The sequence below is a fragment of the Mustela lutreola genome, chromosome 6 (assembly GCF_030435805.1).
Source record: "Mustela lutreola isolate mMusLut2 chromosome 6, mMusLut2.pri, whole genome shotgun sequence".
In the NCBI taxonomy this organism is placed as follows: Eukaryota; Metazoa; Chordata; class Mammalia; order Carnivora; family Mustelidae; genus Mustela; species Mustela lutreola.
The window spans coordinates 58,278,091-58,295,039 of NC_081295.1; the positions used below are offsets into that span (position 1 = coordinate 58,278,091).

General features: G+C 39.9%; 1 protein-coding gene across 5 annotated transcripts in view; it reads right to left on the reverse strand.

Annotated features, from left to right (window-relative positions):
• UTRN (utrophin) overlaps positions 1-16,949 on the reverse strand; it is a 509,162-nt gene that overhangs the window by 257,084 nt on the left and 235,129 nt on the right. For all 5 annotated transcript variants that reach the window (XM_059177336.1, XM_059177335.1, XM_059177337.1 and 2 more), the window contains 3 exons: positions 13,739-13,814; positions 5,189-5,403; positions 2,724-2,841 (listed from right to left, as the gene is read on the reverse strand). In XM_059177336.1, the coding sequence (XP_059033319.1) occupies positions 2,724-2,841; positions 5,189-5,403; positions 13,739-13,814 (409 nt within the window). The remainder of the gene's footprint in view (positions 1-2,723; positions 2,842-5,188; positions 5,404-13,738; positions 13,815-16,949) is intronic.

A 16,949-nucleotide genomic window follows, 5' to 3' on the forward strand; every position in this document is an offset into this window, starting at 1 on the left:
TGATTTCAACAACCCACTGATAATAAGTAGGTAGGAAATTAAAAATATTCTTCTAGAAGATGCTTCGGATGTCACACAGACTGGAGAGCAATAGTTAAATACCAAGCCATTAAGTACTTAACGATAAAATAACATTGCAGCTAAGTCGTATCGGGACCTACTGGTAAAATTCTTGGGATATCAAGGGGATACCGCAAACCATAAGTGATCGATTTAAGACTGCTCAGAACACTGAAAATCATACTTACATGTAATAATTTTTAAAAATCATTCAATGAGATCATCTGTTTTAAGCTGTATTGTTTAACAATTTAAATAGATTGCTTATTTTCCACTTACAGAGAGAACAAATTTATCATCATGTTGTACTTGTCAGTTAAAAAGTTACATAAAGTACTAATGACCAATGCTATTACTAATAGAATCTTTTAATATTGAATAAAATGAAAGCCATCAAGTGAGAGCATGTATCATAGGTTTATCATTAAAAATAAGCAAGTTGTTCTATTCTTTGTGAATAAGTGCTAAAAGCAGGTTATTGTAGGCAGTACACTCCTGCTGAGAATATTTTTTTCATATGATGAATAATGACAAAGATTATGCAGCCTCTATGCAAATAAAAAAGGGGAGAAAACAAAGAGCGGGAGTTAAATTGGAAAGGGAAAATATTCAGAAGAAGAAAGAAAAGTCTTGTCAAAAACCTTAAGAGAAACTTTGGACAAATAGGAGGTGGTTAAAAATAATAATAATAAGATAGTAGAAAAAGCAAAATGAAGAGGACTTTGTAAATGGTTTGGTGTCGCTGAAGCAGAAAAGCGCTTCTGCCCTGTGATGAGAAATGGAATCACTCCAGAGTTCCGTCCAGTACAAGCAACCCTTCAATTAAAAAAAAAAATACAGGGGTGCCTGGATGGCTCGGTGAGTTAAGGCCTCTGCCTTCGGCTTGGGGTCCTGGGATTGAGTCCCGCATCAGGCTCTCTGCTAGGTGGGAAGCCTGCTTCCCCCCCTCTCTCTCTGCCTGCCTCTCTGCCTACTTGTGATCTCTATCTGTTAGATAGATAAGTGGGATCTTTAAAAAAAAAAAAGAGGGATGGGGCACCTGGGTGGCACAGTACATTGAGCATTTGACTCTTGGATTGTTTCCACTTGGGTCACGATCTTGGGGTTACGGGATCAACCCTGCATCAGACTCCATGCTCAGCCCTCAGCAGGGAGTCTGCTGGAGATTCCCTCTCCCTCTGCCCTTCTCCCTGCTTGTACTCACTCTCCTCTCTCTCTCAAATAAATGAATAAATCTTTTTTTTTTTCAAGAGAGAGAAAGAAGGAAAATGGCTTATGTAGTAAAAATAAACCAACACTGTAAGACACTAAAAGTTCTCTAACTTATCTCTTTCAATAATATTGCTGTGGCCACATTTATTTTAAAATTGAAACATACTTTTTATAGGAGGAAGAGTTGACTTTCTTCCCTTCAGAAATATTAGACAAGGTAATAAAATAACTTCCAGTTTACAGTCTGCCACAAATATTTATTAAGTACTTAAGTTATATTGGACACTGTGGGAGGCCCCAGGGCCAGAAAGGTGAATAGCCACCATCTATGGAAGAGAAAATTAAACTAATTGTGAGACTACAATGACATTATGGGGGGAAAGCCACAGCAGGAACTAAAGATAGAAAATACAGTTCACTAGGGACTAGTAGAGAATGAGAAGGACTTTACAACGGGGGTGACATTTTACCTGCTGAGTAGGATTTCACCGGGAGAGAAAAGGCCAGGAGGAAAAAAGAATGCAAATAATTAGGAACTGCCAGGACATTTTAAATGTTATCTATCTAGAATAACTACAGATGGGTGGAGCGCTACACGGGAGAGGCGATGACGGAAGCCAGCTGCGACCATCCCTCCAGGACATTTTTGAGAATTTAGACTTTGTTTTATATACCATACAGATGTAACAGACACTTTGAAGTCAGAAAGCAAAAGAAATGGATCTCTGATATGGTCGCTTTGTACATTTATTTTTTGTCTTGTTTTATTTTGCTTTAAACTAAATTAATCCAAAATTAGTACCAGGCCCATAGGTATGAATATGTTGTTCAATAAATTCTTTTTGGAACAGATTTGAAGAAGAGAAGCTAAAAAAACACAGCAAGATCTGGGTTTATTAGTTAATCAAAACGGAAGCATGGTTTTGCATTCCAATGTTTTCTCTAACTTCAGTTTTCTGATTCCTTTAAAAGAAATCCTAACCTGGAGTGCCTGGGTGGCTCAGTCGATTAACCATACCACTCTTGGTTTTGGCTCAGGTCATGATCTCAGGGTCCTGGGATAAAGCCCCTAGCTGGTCTCTGGACTCTGCTTGAGATTCTCCCCCTTCCTCTCCCTTTGCCCCTCCCTGAACTCACGCACGTGGATATACTCTGTCTCCCCTAAATAAATAAATTAATTAAAGATTAAAAATAAAAGAAATTCCAACTAAAAGAAAAAATAATCCAATGTACCAGTAACAAACTTAAAAGTAATAACGTTAACACTTTAAGGAACGCATGTGGGAAGAGTAACAAGGTTCACAAAAAAATTAAAATCAAAGGAGAACTGTACTTATTAATAGAGCATCAAATATCAAATAATATAAATTTCTGGTTGAATAATCTGTGCATTTAAGTGTGTTACCATTTTCAGAGAAAGAGGATGATACATGTTTTTTTTTTTAACGTACATTTTTCTGTGATCGCTGTTCTCACATCTGAACTGGAAGCCTTATTTTTCAAGTTCTGTGCCAATGTAAAAACATAATCAAGCTGAGGATGGCGTTGTTCTAAGTCAGCCTTTGTGATCTGTTAAGAAAAAATGATTATTAAGATAGGTTATTAAGATAGCCTTACCCTAACAGTACTACTAAAAGTGCAAGACTGGTGTGCTGACATCAAAATTGTTGTTTTCCTCCTATGCAGGATAGTGAGGCATCAGCAATATAGCAGAAAAGAGCAAGGTTTGAAGTCAAAGGTCCTGGGTTCAAATCTCAGCTCTGCCACTTATCATCTGGGTCACCTGGCAAGGCACTTTACTCTGTTTTTTGTTTTCACAAAGAGAAATAATAGAAAACTTATAGCTCGGCTATATCAAGTCTGAGGAGATTCGATGAAGAAAAATCCCTAAGAGAAAATGGTCTGAAAACCTTAGCAGTGACTTCTGATGACACCCTGGGTGTCTGCCCTACATGATACACACACACAAACTAATGTCACCTACAGGGATGGGGGTGAGGCATTCAAAAGATACTACTGGAGTAATTGCAGATTAAATAATCTCAGACAAGAAAAATGCTGCTCTAGAGAATTTGTCTCAGCACCAATTTGGCAGGTAAAAAGTTTTAAAAATCAGGAATCGGGGTGCCTGGGCGGCTCAGTCAGTTAAGTGTCTGCCTTCTCATCAGGTCATGATCCCAGAGTCCTGGAATCGAGCCCCACATTGGGCTCCCTGCTCAGCTGGCAAACTGTTTCTTTCTCTGCTCCTCTCCCCCATCCGTGCTCGCTCGCTCACTCGCGCTCTCTCTCTCTCTCTCTCTGTCTGAAATAAATAAATGAAATCTTTAAAAATAAAAAAAAAATTAGGAATATAGTGTGTTTTAAGCATAGAACTAATAAATAATTGTAACAATTAGAAAACACAATTTCCAGTAAGTACAAACATGATGCCAGAGATTCTCTCCCAGCCCTTCCTCTTTTAAATTCATTACTTTTGCAGATTTCAATTAGCCTTAAAGTGTCAAATATTATTTCTAAATGGATTATTCACAACTTCTAATCCTGAATCCCAGAGAGACATTTCAATGAAGGCTGATTATTTCCTTCTAAATGGCCCAAGAACCACTCAACACAACACATCTGAAACTAAATCACTTAAACCCTCATCCACAGCCCATTTCTTCTATTCCTTATTTCCGCTAATTGCAATAGCATCGTGTTAGCCACTCAGAAAGGGCTCTTTTGCTTGCCTTAAGCATCTCTTGCCTCCAATTTATCCTAAGCACTAAAAAGCATCCCAGTCTTCCCATCAATGCCAAGCACTGTTATCATCAGTCCGCAGCCACCGTTAACAAAGGAAAAGAAAGGGGGAATAAGATGCTCGCCAACTGTCTATAGACTAAAACCCCAAGGGGCCTATGCTTAAAACATGGTCAATGAGCTCCTTCCCAAAGTGAACTTGAACCTATCTTTGCGACCTTTCTTCCCACTACACTTCTTTATTGCACAAATGTTGAGCCAACATCCTTCCCGCTCCACTGCTGCATGCCTGTCTTCACTCTGTTCCCTCTATTAGGAATGTCATTTATCTCCAGAGATCAAAATCCCACGTAGTCTGTCTTCTACCATTGTGAACTAAGCTCCTTTCTCACTGTGGCTCCTCTAACAGGTGGTTTGGACCTATCCCACAGCTTATTTCAGATTCTGCCTTGCTGTAGTAACTTGTCTACCTAGGTATATTTGGTGCTTCTACCTCACCTTGGGCATATTTACAATTTGGGGGTAAAATTAATACCTACCTCAAAAGACCATTAAAAAAGTGAATGACATATAACATGTAAAATACTTAGAAAACTACTCAGCAGATATTAAGCACTGAATAAAAGTTAGCAATTATTATTTTATGGTATATTTCCAATTTCTATCTAGTACGCTCTTTTCGGTATCCCTACGCAACACGTTACCTAGAACCTGGTACACAATGAATACTGCAGATTTATATTAGATGGGGTATGTATAATGGCTAGAGTCTAACCAGAAAATTCTCACTTCTAAAATCAGGAATTAAATAAGTTCATTATGAAAGAGTTTAAAAGGTGCTTCAGGAGAATATCCCACATCAGACAAAGTATTAAATCTCACACGAATTTACTTTTGTATTGATGTGCCTCACTGCATGGCATCAGTTTTAGATTTTTAAAATACACTGAGCCTCTCACTTCATGTTGGTAAATGTCATCTCACCAGCACACTGGAAAGGCAAGATAGGATTTACTCCTCGGAGCCAGGCAAACACAGCATGGCGGTTTGACAGATAAAGAGTTTTTTTTAAAGCCCATTCTCCCAGAGTTTAGAACAAACAAAGGAGATCCAAACAGATTTTGTCTGTTTCTGTGTTGTGGCATTTCCCTGACAAGGCTCAACACGATGTACTTACTTTCATTCGGGAAACTGTCTTATTGATCTCTTCTATATCCCCAACGGTGACAATGTTGGACTTCAACATCTGGTCGATCAGGACCAGCCAGTCCGCTAGCTCCGTGATTGTTTTATCCAGATCAGCAGGAACTGAAATTTCTGAAGTACGAGGAGACTGAACAGGAATGTCTGACGCAGATGATACTAGCACCACCTTTTGGACACCAGGATGAGCTGAAATTTAGAAACGTGGCAAAGTATTAATACAGCAATGGGATGTTGTGACTGTGGTGGCCTAGTGGTGATATGTGTGTGTGTGTGTGTGTGTGTGTGTGTGTGTGTGTGTGTGTGTATTTACATAAAATTTAGTTGAAGTAAAAAAAAATTGTAGGAACTTTTCACGTCTTCATACTAAAATGACAATGGCATTTCCTGTCATATCTGTATGTCTGTGGTAGTTATAAAGCCAACAAAATCATCCCACAACATTCTGGGGCCTCAAAAACTCAGAAGTCACTAACACTGACACCAAGAGAAGAGAAAATAAAAAACAAATCAACCACAGGAAAACTAGGACTGCAATTTTATTTTGTCAAGATGCTTGCCTTAATTATGAAGTCAATTTATTCTAATTTTCTATGCTTTTCCAATTAATTAGATAGTATGAGTGTAAGTCATTCTTAATAAAACTGAAAGAGGGCTTCCACTACCTCCATTTTGACCTCAAACTTTCTAATTGATTAAGTTCTTTCAAGTGTATCTCTGAACTCAGGCAAAAGACTCAGGGGGAAAAGCATCTCCTGATGGGAAGCGAAACTACCCCCTCAAGCAATAGCCCTGAGTCAGCAAGTCCCTGTGTGCGTGACTCTGGGATGATGGCTCGATCTTCACTGCCCACCTGCGGGTACACGCCTACCTTTGTCCCACATTTTCCTTATATAAACCTGAAAAGACTTTTCAGCACTTCGGCGACAGTCTTGGAGATACTAGTCCACTGTCTTCCCGATGTTGGCCTCGCTGAAATAAAGCCCTTTCTTCTTTCACCACCACTGGTCTCTCTGCCTTTGGATTTTGTCAGTGGCCAGTGGCTGAACTTAGTCTGTTTAGACCCTGGGCACCAGGGGCTCCTACACCTTTGGGCCCCAGATACAAAATCACTGTGAATACTTATGTTATAATCTATGTATACATTCCTTAGTTAACCTGTATCCCACAGATGAATACTTAAATTGTTCCTGAAATCTTATTTTAAAAAGGAATATGCAAGGGTTATCTTCTTATGTGGCATACTTCGCAAATTTTTAACTACCGCCTTAGCATAAATTTCCCAAAGGAGAATCCTTGGATCAGAAAATGAAAAAGGTTAATGTATCTAATACTTATTAACAAACTTTTCCTTAAAAGTTGGAAATCTGGACTTCCAGCAGCAGTGTATGAACTGACAAAATTCCTATATCCATACCAACAATATTCTTTTTAATGGATAAACACATCTTTCGCCACGGTTTTCATTTACTGTTTTTTTTTAATTTTCAATGAACACAAAATTTTTTTATGTTTATTAACCAAATACGGTAAAATTTATAACTGTGTTCTTTATCTGCTTCCTTATCAGTTGGGATGAACTCTTTACACAGGAGAGATGAACTTTTGCCATATTGGTGAAAACAATGTTTCTACTTCAGGATTTAATTTTTGTTTCTTTATAACATATAGATATTAATAAACCTACAGTGATCAAACTCATAAATCGGTCTTGGGAGACTGTTTTCCTAGAATTTTTAAAGTTAGACTCTTGCCTTCTCCAAAGATTTGATAAATATTTTTTTCTATTTTTTCTGTTTGTCCATTCTTGCCTTGCTTTGTTTTTAAGAAAGGGAGGTTTTTTCCCTTTAGTTTTGATATAAGAGAGAGCTGAATTAATTATTAGATACATCTGGACTCTACTTTAGCATACAATATATTAAATAAGGCTTAAATTATTTTCTAAAATATACAGTCATTCTGCAAATTAAGCACAATTCTAACAAAAATTCCAGCAGTTCTGTGTGTAACTTGACAAAACCATATATTCAAAAATCTGATTTTCAAATCAATACAGAAAAGGACCACAAACAGTCAAAGCAGGTGGAGGGTTAAGCCCTACCTGATATTCAGTTGTATGACTTAGCTAATAATGAAGGATTAACAGTGTTATATGGACCCACACATTCAAACAGACCAGTGGAAGAGAAGAGCCACAGTTCACAGGTGGCAGAGAAACCTGACCTTGGCACAGACTGCATTAAAGATCAATGAGGAGGAATTTACTGGCCAATAAATGATACTGGCAAAAGTGGACACCCATGGCTGGAGCGGGGAGATGATGGGGCAGAATTTGACCTCACATACCCTGGGAAAATTAATCCTGGTAGATTAAGGACCTGAATATGAAAACCAAAATTGTACAACTGTTAGTTGAAAATATAAAAAAAGAATCTTTGACTTCAGAGTACTAAAAATGCTCTAGAAACACAAAAATGGGAAGCCAATAACAGATCACTAATGTTTAAAAATTCTGAAAACAGCACCATTAATAAAGATGTTAGAAGCCATAAACTAAGGGAGAGGGATTTGCAATGCACACTCTAAACAAGGAATCTGTAACCAAAATAATTTTTTAAACTCCAAAAATACCAACAGACAATCCACGAAAGAAGAAGCAAGCAAGAAAGAAACATAAAAAAAGGCTCAGTCACACGGGCCTCTGGGGAAATGCAAATGGAAATGAAATGCCCCATCTCTCTCTGTAGTCACAGGTCCCCAAAGTAACCTCTGGGGAGCTCTGGGTACCCAGAAACCCTTCCAAGGGCTGTGGATGGCCAAATCATGATTATTGTAATAAGTGATTTGCCTTTTCGTGCTCATTCTTTCCCAAGTATAGGGTGTTTTTTAATCTTCTTTTAAACTTAATCCAATTAATTAACATACAATGTATTATTGGTTTCAGAGATTGAGCTCAGTGATTCATCAGTCTTACAAAATACCCAGTACTCATTACATCACGTGCCCTCCTCAATGTCCATCACCAGGTTCCCTTATTTCCCTACTCCCTTCCCCTCCCGCAATCCTCAGTGTGTTTCCTGTGATTAAGAGTCTCTTACAATTTGTCTCCCTCTGATTTCATCTTACTTTTCCCTCTCTTACCCTATGATCATCTGTTTTGTTTCTTAAATTCCATATATGAGTGAGATCCTATGATAATTCTTTCTCTGATTGAGTTATTTCACTTAGCATAATACCTCTAGTTCTATTCCCATTGTTGCAAATGGCAAGATTTCTTTTCTTTTTCTTTTTTTTTTTTTTTTTTTTTTTGGATGACTGAGTAGTACTATCCCATTGTATTTATATACTACATCTTCTTTATCCATTCATCTGTTGATGGACATCTAGGCTCTTTCCATAGTTTGGCTATTGTGGACAGTCTGCTATAAACATTGGGGTGCACGCACCCCTTCGGATCACTACATCTGTATCTTTGGGGTAAATACTCGTAGTGCAATTGCTGGGTCATTAGGGTAGCTCTATTTTGAACTTTTTGAGGAACCTCCATGCTGTTTTCCAGAATGGCTGCACCAGCTTGCATTCCTACCAACAGTGTAGGAAGGTTCCCCTTCCTCTGCATCCTCACCAGCATCTGTCACTTCGTGACTTGTTAATTTTAACCATTCTGACCGGAATGAGGTGGTATCTCATTGTGGTTTTGAGTGGTTTTTTAACTCAAGGCTACATTACATGTGATATCATAACACACCAAATGCAGAAGTGGATATAAAATCCAGATGTCCCCTAATTTGGTAAAAACTAAAAAATTTTCAAAAATGGAAAGCAATGTCATGTTTCTAATTAAATTTGGTTTTGTCTTAGAAAAACTAATTTCTAACATTATATTAATAAGAATATATTAGTTTTACTGACATAATGAATAGATTCATTATCACTATTTTAAATAAATTAATAAATAATTCTTTAAATTTTTGTTTTATTTTTTAATTGGGTAAATATTTATAAACATAACTCACACAATGAAAGCTCTTAGAGGATCCTCTACAATTTTTTTAAAAGTGTAAGGGGTCCTGAGAACACAATGTTGAAGAGCTGATAACATGTACAACAATGACAGCCCTCACATGGCTGGTGGAAGAAGGAACTGCAACAATCTGTCTAGACAGGACCTAGTCAAGGAGAAATTCTCCATATTCCCTGACCCAGTAATTCTACCATTATATACCTTAAAAATAACTCACTTTTCACTCTTCCCCATGCTCACTTGTCACTTTCTTTATAGTTTCAAAAAACTCAAAACAACCTAAATATTCATTCATTGTTTCAAATCAAATACCTAGTAGAGGTCTACTGTGTGCAAGGCACTATTCTAGATGCTGCAGGGATGGGAGTGGGCAAGACAAAGAGCCCACCCTCACGGAGCCTGCATTCTGGTGGGGTGGAGGGACACAGGATATGAAGTAAACCCAATACAAGCAGATGGAGAGAGACAGGATGTATTTGAGATCTGGTGGACGGGATCAGGAAGGGCCTAGCTGAGGGGACATTTGAGAAGAGAACTGAATGAAGGGAGCATGTGAAACAAGCAGATCGCTGAAGGAAGGACATCTGAAGAAGAAGGAAGAAGAAATAGCAAGCACAGAGGCCATAAATGGAAATGTTCTCGGCATGTTAGAAATAGCAAGAAAACCAGTGTGTCTGAAGTAAAATAAACAAAGGGAAAAGTGGTAAGAAATGAGATTAGAGGGATGGACAGAGGGCAGATCATATCCGGTCTTCTGGACCACAGAAAGACTTCAGCACTCAGTGTGGATGACGAAAGAGAGAACAAGATTGTGGTGAGCCAGGAGGGACACAATAAAACATATGTTTCGAAAGCGTGACTTAGCTGCTATCAGAATAGATTACAGAAGAGTGGAAAGGCAAGAACAGAATCGGGACAGTGAGAAGGGAGACTATTCCAGTAACAGAGACAAAAGATGAGGGCGTTCAAGATCATGGAAGCAGCTGGGATGAGACATGGGACTGATAACTTGCTGACAGATTTGATGTGCAATCCAGGAAAGAATCAAGGGTGACTTCAAGTGTACTGGCCTGAGAACTGGGTGAAAACCCTCTAAAGTTAAAATGTGGCTAAAGCCACAGGACTGGTGAGCACACTAGACGAGTGAGTTTGGAGAACCGCTGTGAATCTGTGCCCTGGAGAACGACACATCAGGGACCATGCACAGACCAGAGCTGCAGGTACCAAAACGTATGCTGCTGAGAATGGCCCAGCAGAGAGGAGAGAGGGAGGGGAGGTAAAAAGCCATGAGAAGATGTGATCCAAGGCGATTGGAGGAAATGATCAAAGAAAGAAAGAAAGACAAATCGTCCATGGGATAGGGAGGAAACATGCACAGTCTGTGAGGACAGATATAGTAGGGAAACCCACTTATAGGGATTCACTGATGGGAAAAAGAAGATCTTGCTGGACAGAAAATGTTTTTGTCTTTTCAAAATGAGAAGTCATTAGTGGAGAGATGGGTAATAAGGGGCACTCAGAGAAAAGTACAGTAGGATTGCCTATGGGGGCTGAGCACCCGCTGAGGAGGGTCAGCAAGACGCTGCCTTCAAAAAACCTCAAAAAAACAATATGCCAAGTGAAAGAAACACTGTCTGAGAAATACCCAGAAGAGCGGACCCATGGAGACAGAGCACAGACTAGGGGTCACCATGCATGGGGGTAGAGCAGAATGGGGAAACACTGCTAAATGAGGAAGAGGTTTCACTGTGGAGTGAATGGAAATAGTGTGGACCTAGACAGACACAGTACCTGCACAAAACTGTGAATGTACTGAATGCCACGGGAATGTTCACTTTAAAATGGTTCTTTTTTTAAACTTAATAAAAAGAAGAGGAAATGGAATTAGAACACTGTGGAGGAGGAGAGGGGACACACTGAAGTAAGTTTCAGGTCTCCTAGGGTTCCAGGGACAAGTATCTAATTAAGAATGAACTACCCACCTAATAGAAAGAAGGCCATAGTGACACTAGACTTCTAAATGTGTATTAAAATTTTCTCTGTTCCTTTGTCATAACGTTTCAAAAGATAAGATAACCTATTGCTCTTTCATAAAATGCATCAAGTCTGTTCCCTGGAGGCATAGCGTTGAGCTTTGTTTGCAATGCAGTAGTACCCAAATGTTAATTCAAGCGCTTTGAATATAATCAACAGACCAATCAAGCCCCAGGTATTTTGGGGGCAAGGTACTGGGAAATACAAGTAAAATAGATGACAATCTCGGCTCTCACTAAGTTTGTGACCTCAAAGAGTTTTTTAAAAAATATTGTCGCTCATCACTTTTTCAGAATCCTCAGAAGAAACGGGGTTGGGGAGGACAGGACAAGTAAAAGGTGGAGGAGGAGGGGAGGGGAGGACAGAGGGTGAAGGAAGGAAAGGAGGGAGGCGTAGTTGAGGAATAAAAAGAAAGGGGAGGAAGAGAGAAGAGAGGGAGGAGAAAAAGAAGGGGGGAAGGAGAGGAAGAGGAAGACAGGGAAAATCAGCAGCAGCACCAGAGCGCGCACAGAGGAAGTGGAGAGTTCGGGTTTATCACACATGGGGGCTCACCTGGTGGCTCAACAAAGGGAGAACAAGGCAAGGAGGTTTCAAGATCCTGCAAGGCAGCGAAGAGCAGTGACCACAGTGGCTACTGAGCGGCAGCCTGCCTGCTACTCCAGACAAGGAGAGAAGGAAATGAAAGAGCAAGAAAACTTTTCTGCAAAGGAAACAGTCAACAAAACGAAGAGGCAACCCATGGAATGGGAGAAGATATTCACAAATGACACTATAGACAAAGGACTGATATCCAAGATCTATAAGGAACTCCTCAAACTCAACACACACAGAACAGATAAGCATGTCAAAAAATGGGCAGAAAACATGAACAAACACTTCTCCAAAGAAGACATACAAATGGCTAACAGACACATGAAAAAATGTTCATCATCATTAGCCATTAGGGAGACTCAAATCAAAACCACATTGAGATACCACCTTATACCAGTTAGAATGGCCAACATTAACAGTACAGTAAACAACAAGTGTTACAGAGAATGTGGAGAAAGGGGAACCCTCTTACACTGTTGGTGGGAATGCAAGTTGGTGCAGCCACTTTGGAAAACAATGTGGAGATTCCTTAAGAAATTAAAAATAAAGCTTCCCTATGACCCTGCAATTACACTACTGGGTATTTACCCCAAAGATACAGATGTAGTGAAAAGAAGGGCCACCTGTACCCTAATGTTCATAGCAGCAATGGCCACAGTCACCAAACTGTGGAAAGAGCCAAGATGCCCTTCAACAGACGAATGGATAGAGAAGATATGGTCCATATATACAATGGAATATTATGCCTCCATCAGAAAGGATGAATATCCAACTTTTGAATCAACATGGACGGGACTGGAGGAGATTATGCTGAGTGAAGTAAGTCAAGCAGAGAGTCAATTATCATATGGGTTCCTTTACTTGTGGAGCATAAGGAATAACAAAGAGGACACTGGGAGATGGAGAGGAGAAGTGATTGGGGGGGAATTGGAGGGGGAGATGAAGCATGAGAGACTGTGGACTCTGAGAAACAAACTGAGGGTTTTGGGGAGGAGGGGTTGGGTGAGCCTGGTGGTAGGTATTAAGGAGGGCATGTATTGCATGGAGCACTGGGGTGGTGCATAAATCTTGGAGCACTGGGGTGGTGCATAAATCTTGGAACACTGAAAAAAAAGTTAAATTAAAAAAATTTTTTAAGATTTTATTTATTTACTTGACAGTGAGAGAGAGAGATCACAAGTAGAGAGGCAGGCCCAAAGAGGGGGGGAGCAAGCTCCCCGCTGAGCAGAGAGCCCAATGAGGGGCTCCATCCCAGGACCCTGAGATCATGACCCGAACCAAAGGCAGAGGCTTAACCCACTGAGCCACCCAGGCGCACCTAAATTAATTTTTTTAAAAAATGAAAAAAAAGAAAACTCTTCTTTCTTCCAGTATTTGTCCATAAAGACCTTCCCTGGGGTGAAGAACTCTTCTAAATCCCCATCTCCCACCTGTTTCCAAGGATATCCATCCAAATGTTTTATTTTCATTCATGATCAGTGTCTGGTTAACACAACTCCAGAACATGTTAGCAGGTTATAGCTGATGCCCTGATAAACAGCACATCGCCAGAAGACTATCCCTTCACTCCCCGACCTTGCAGAACCCCTTGCCTTCAGCGGCCTCTTCGGAGGAAGCCCAGATCCCACTTTAGGCCCAGGAAAGAGAGAAGTCTTAGCTACCATGAGGAGGAATGCCTTGCACACACTGGGGGGTGAAATATGTCTGTGTTTTTTAAAAAAAAAAAATCATTTCAAATAATTGAAAAGCAGAATAATAAATCACAATTGCAACATGTTTTTAAATAAGCTTTTCTAACTGACACATTATGCTTATCATCATAAAATTTTGCTACACTTATAAACATTTTTTGTGAAGAAGTAAACTGTGTCTTACCAGCAATTCTTGTCTGAGACACAGAACAAGGTTCCTGGATGCGTTCCTTCAGTGTGCTAGGCACTTCTCTGCATATCTACAGCATCAGGCCAAACAAAGAGAAGAATACTATATAAATAAAGATGACTGTATTTTTGAAAGAGGAAGTGTTATTCTAAGTGATAGTTCTGCTGCTTTTCTTCCCCCTCAATGCCTGAGCTTCTGTCTCTACCTTCATATTCACTGCAGTATTCCCAGAGCCCACCCCCTCCACTGACATTACTCTGCAGAGTGCCAGCCAGTCCTTAGCTGTCCTAGTCCTGTGGAACACTGAATGCCCTTCCTCCCTCTCCCCGGGATACTGTGAATATTCTGCAATCCTGACTTTATGCCTCCCTCTCTGACTGATCTAAGCATCCTTTATCACCTCATTCTCCTCTGCCCATCCATCAAATACTGACAATCTACAGGGTAGGTTTTTTGGTCTTCTTACCCTTGACCCTGGCTTCTCTCCCTGGGTCCTGGTTTCTAATGGTTTCATTTATCATATGGAGTCTTAAGAGTGTGAAGACTCCAAAAAAATACATCTTTAGCACAGCTCATTCTGTCAGCTGGATATTCAGACATGGCCAAATCTGAATTCATCATCCATTTCCCTGACACCATCTTCACAAGGTTTGTCTAATGACTCTCATTGATCTTTTCAGATCAGTTTTCCTGATCTGGATAGTAGTCTTTGCTCAGAGGAGTTCCTTGATATCCTGATGTCCTAAAGCTATCTATCTTTAGGATCGCTGCCTCCATTCTATTATGCAGCTATAGTGATCTTTCAAAATGTAACTTTCTTCTGCTTAAAACCCATCAGCAGCTGCCCACTGCTCTCAAGGTGGCGAACCATTCTCAAGATGGAGCTCAAATTCCTTGTGATGCACGGGAAGGCCACTAGGATCTGGTCTCTGCAAGCATCTTCCTTCCTCACCCTTCCACCTCACATTGAGCTACTTCCAGGACCCAAATGCACCATGTTCATTCTCAGTCTTCTCTAGATCCTTTCACTGGCTGCTGCTCCTCTCTGCAATGCCCCTTCCCCCATTCTTCATCTGATCCATACTTAATCATTCTTTATAAATTCACATGGATATGATGTCCTCCACAAAATCTTCCTTGATTACCTCCCAAAGCCAGATAGGTTCTCTACCTTTATGCCCCTGTGGATGCCCCTATGTTATAATTGCTTGGTTACTTGTCTCACCCAAGATAAACTCTTCAGGTTAAAAGCAGTGTCATACTCTTTGCTGGATTCCTGGTTCTCAAAATGGTGCCTGACATAAAGCTAGACTCCGGTCCAAAACTACTGAATGAATAAATGCATGAACGAATGAAATACCCCAGGATTAGTATTTCCCAAAGTGCATGTGCATTTATCCAAATTCTCTGCACAATAAGCATTGTCTGATATTGGACACTTACAATGCACCTTACAATCTACGTGAAATCCTATGATAAAGGAAGTTTTAGCTTTGTCTAACATGGTGTTCCCAAATTAGCCAGGGTGCCCTATTCTACATAATGTCTACTGACATCCTTTAGGTTAAAAAAAGATGTGTGCTCTGATTAAATCAAGATGAGTCTGGCACATCTGACACAGGGCCAACATGTGTGGATAGGGGTGTAACGGACAGAGAAGAGAAGATGAAGTCAGGGAGACAACAGGAAGCCAGAACATCAGGGGCCTAAAAAGTCACATTCAGGACTTCAGCCTTTCCTCTGAGTGAGACGGGAAACCATTAGCAGGCTTTGCTCAGAGGAGTTATTGGATCTGAATCATGTTTTAACAAATACTTTGACTGCTTGGACAAAGGGCAAAGGGAAGCAGGGACACCCATAAGGAGTCCATGGCAGTAATCAAGACAAGAGACGACAGTAGTTTAAAAACAAGTTAGTGGCGGGGCGCCTGGGTGGCTCAGTGGTTTAAGCCTCTGCCTTCAGCTCGGGTCATGATCTCAAGGTCCTGGGATCGAGCCCCACGTCAGGCTCCCTGCTCAGCGGGGAGCCTGCTTCTCCCTCTCTCTCTGCCTGCCTCTCTGCCTACTTGTGATCTCTCTCTGTCTATCAAATAAATAAATAAAAATCTTTAAAAACAAGTTAGCGGCAATGGGGATAGTGAAAAGCAGTCAAACTTGGGAAATTCTACAAAGCTGAAAAAAATATACAGGGAATACCCAATGTGCCACCTAACATCAACAATTGTTAGAATTTTGCTGTATTTGCTTTATCATGTACCTAACCATACAGCCATCCATCAAACCATCCAGCAAATACATAATGTATTTGAATGAGAAGCCAATGATGATTCCAAACTTTGGAGTTTTTTTTTAATTGAAATATGATTTGCCTAAGATTAAATCCAAAGGTTTTGGCCAAACAATAATGAGCCATTTACCAGCCTCCTACTGAGGTAGAAGTACAGTAAAGCACAGGGAGGAGGCGGAAATCAGGAGCTTGATTTTGGTTGCTTGAAATGCCTCTTACACAGCCAAGGGGACATGCTGAACAGGGCATTGTACATGCAAGTCTAGAGTATGGAGAGAAGTCAAGGCCAGAGATGTACATGTGTGAGTCATTAGTAACAGTGACTCATCAAGGCAGTATTTCTCAGTTTGAGAGTCAAGATCAATAAAGCATCTGCTTCATTACATATAGAATGATGGCTATCATTTCAAGGGGATAAGAAGGGGAAAAAATGACTGAGAAGGGATCTATCCAAACCAGGGATAGAGACATATCCAATGTCTCAGCCAGACCGCACACTCTAATATGGTATCTGCCAAAGCAAAAGAAATAGAAATCTATGAATTTATCTGCATTAAATCATTTGAACTGCAAAAAAAGGTAATGGCACGAGGGAGAGGACCTTATTTTAGTCATAGTTGTAGCACATGCTATTACATTCCACCTGGAACATGCTAGACATATGAATAAATGAATAAATCATTAAAAATAAATAATGCGTTAACGCTCTTAATTGACAATTTTATAATTTTTTATGGCATTTTATTGGCTTATTCTAACATATATTCATTATTTAATATAGTATGTAACATATAAATCCCCCGATCAAAATATCCCACATAAAATAAAAAGTATTCTCTGAGGATATAGGTTTCTCTCCATGACAGATGAAAAAAATAATAATTACAAACATTAGTCAGCATTAGTAAAATGTGTCCAA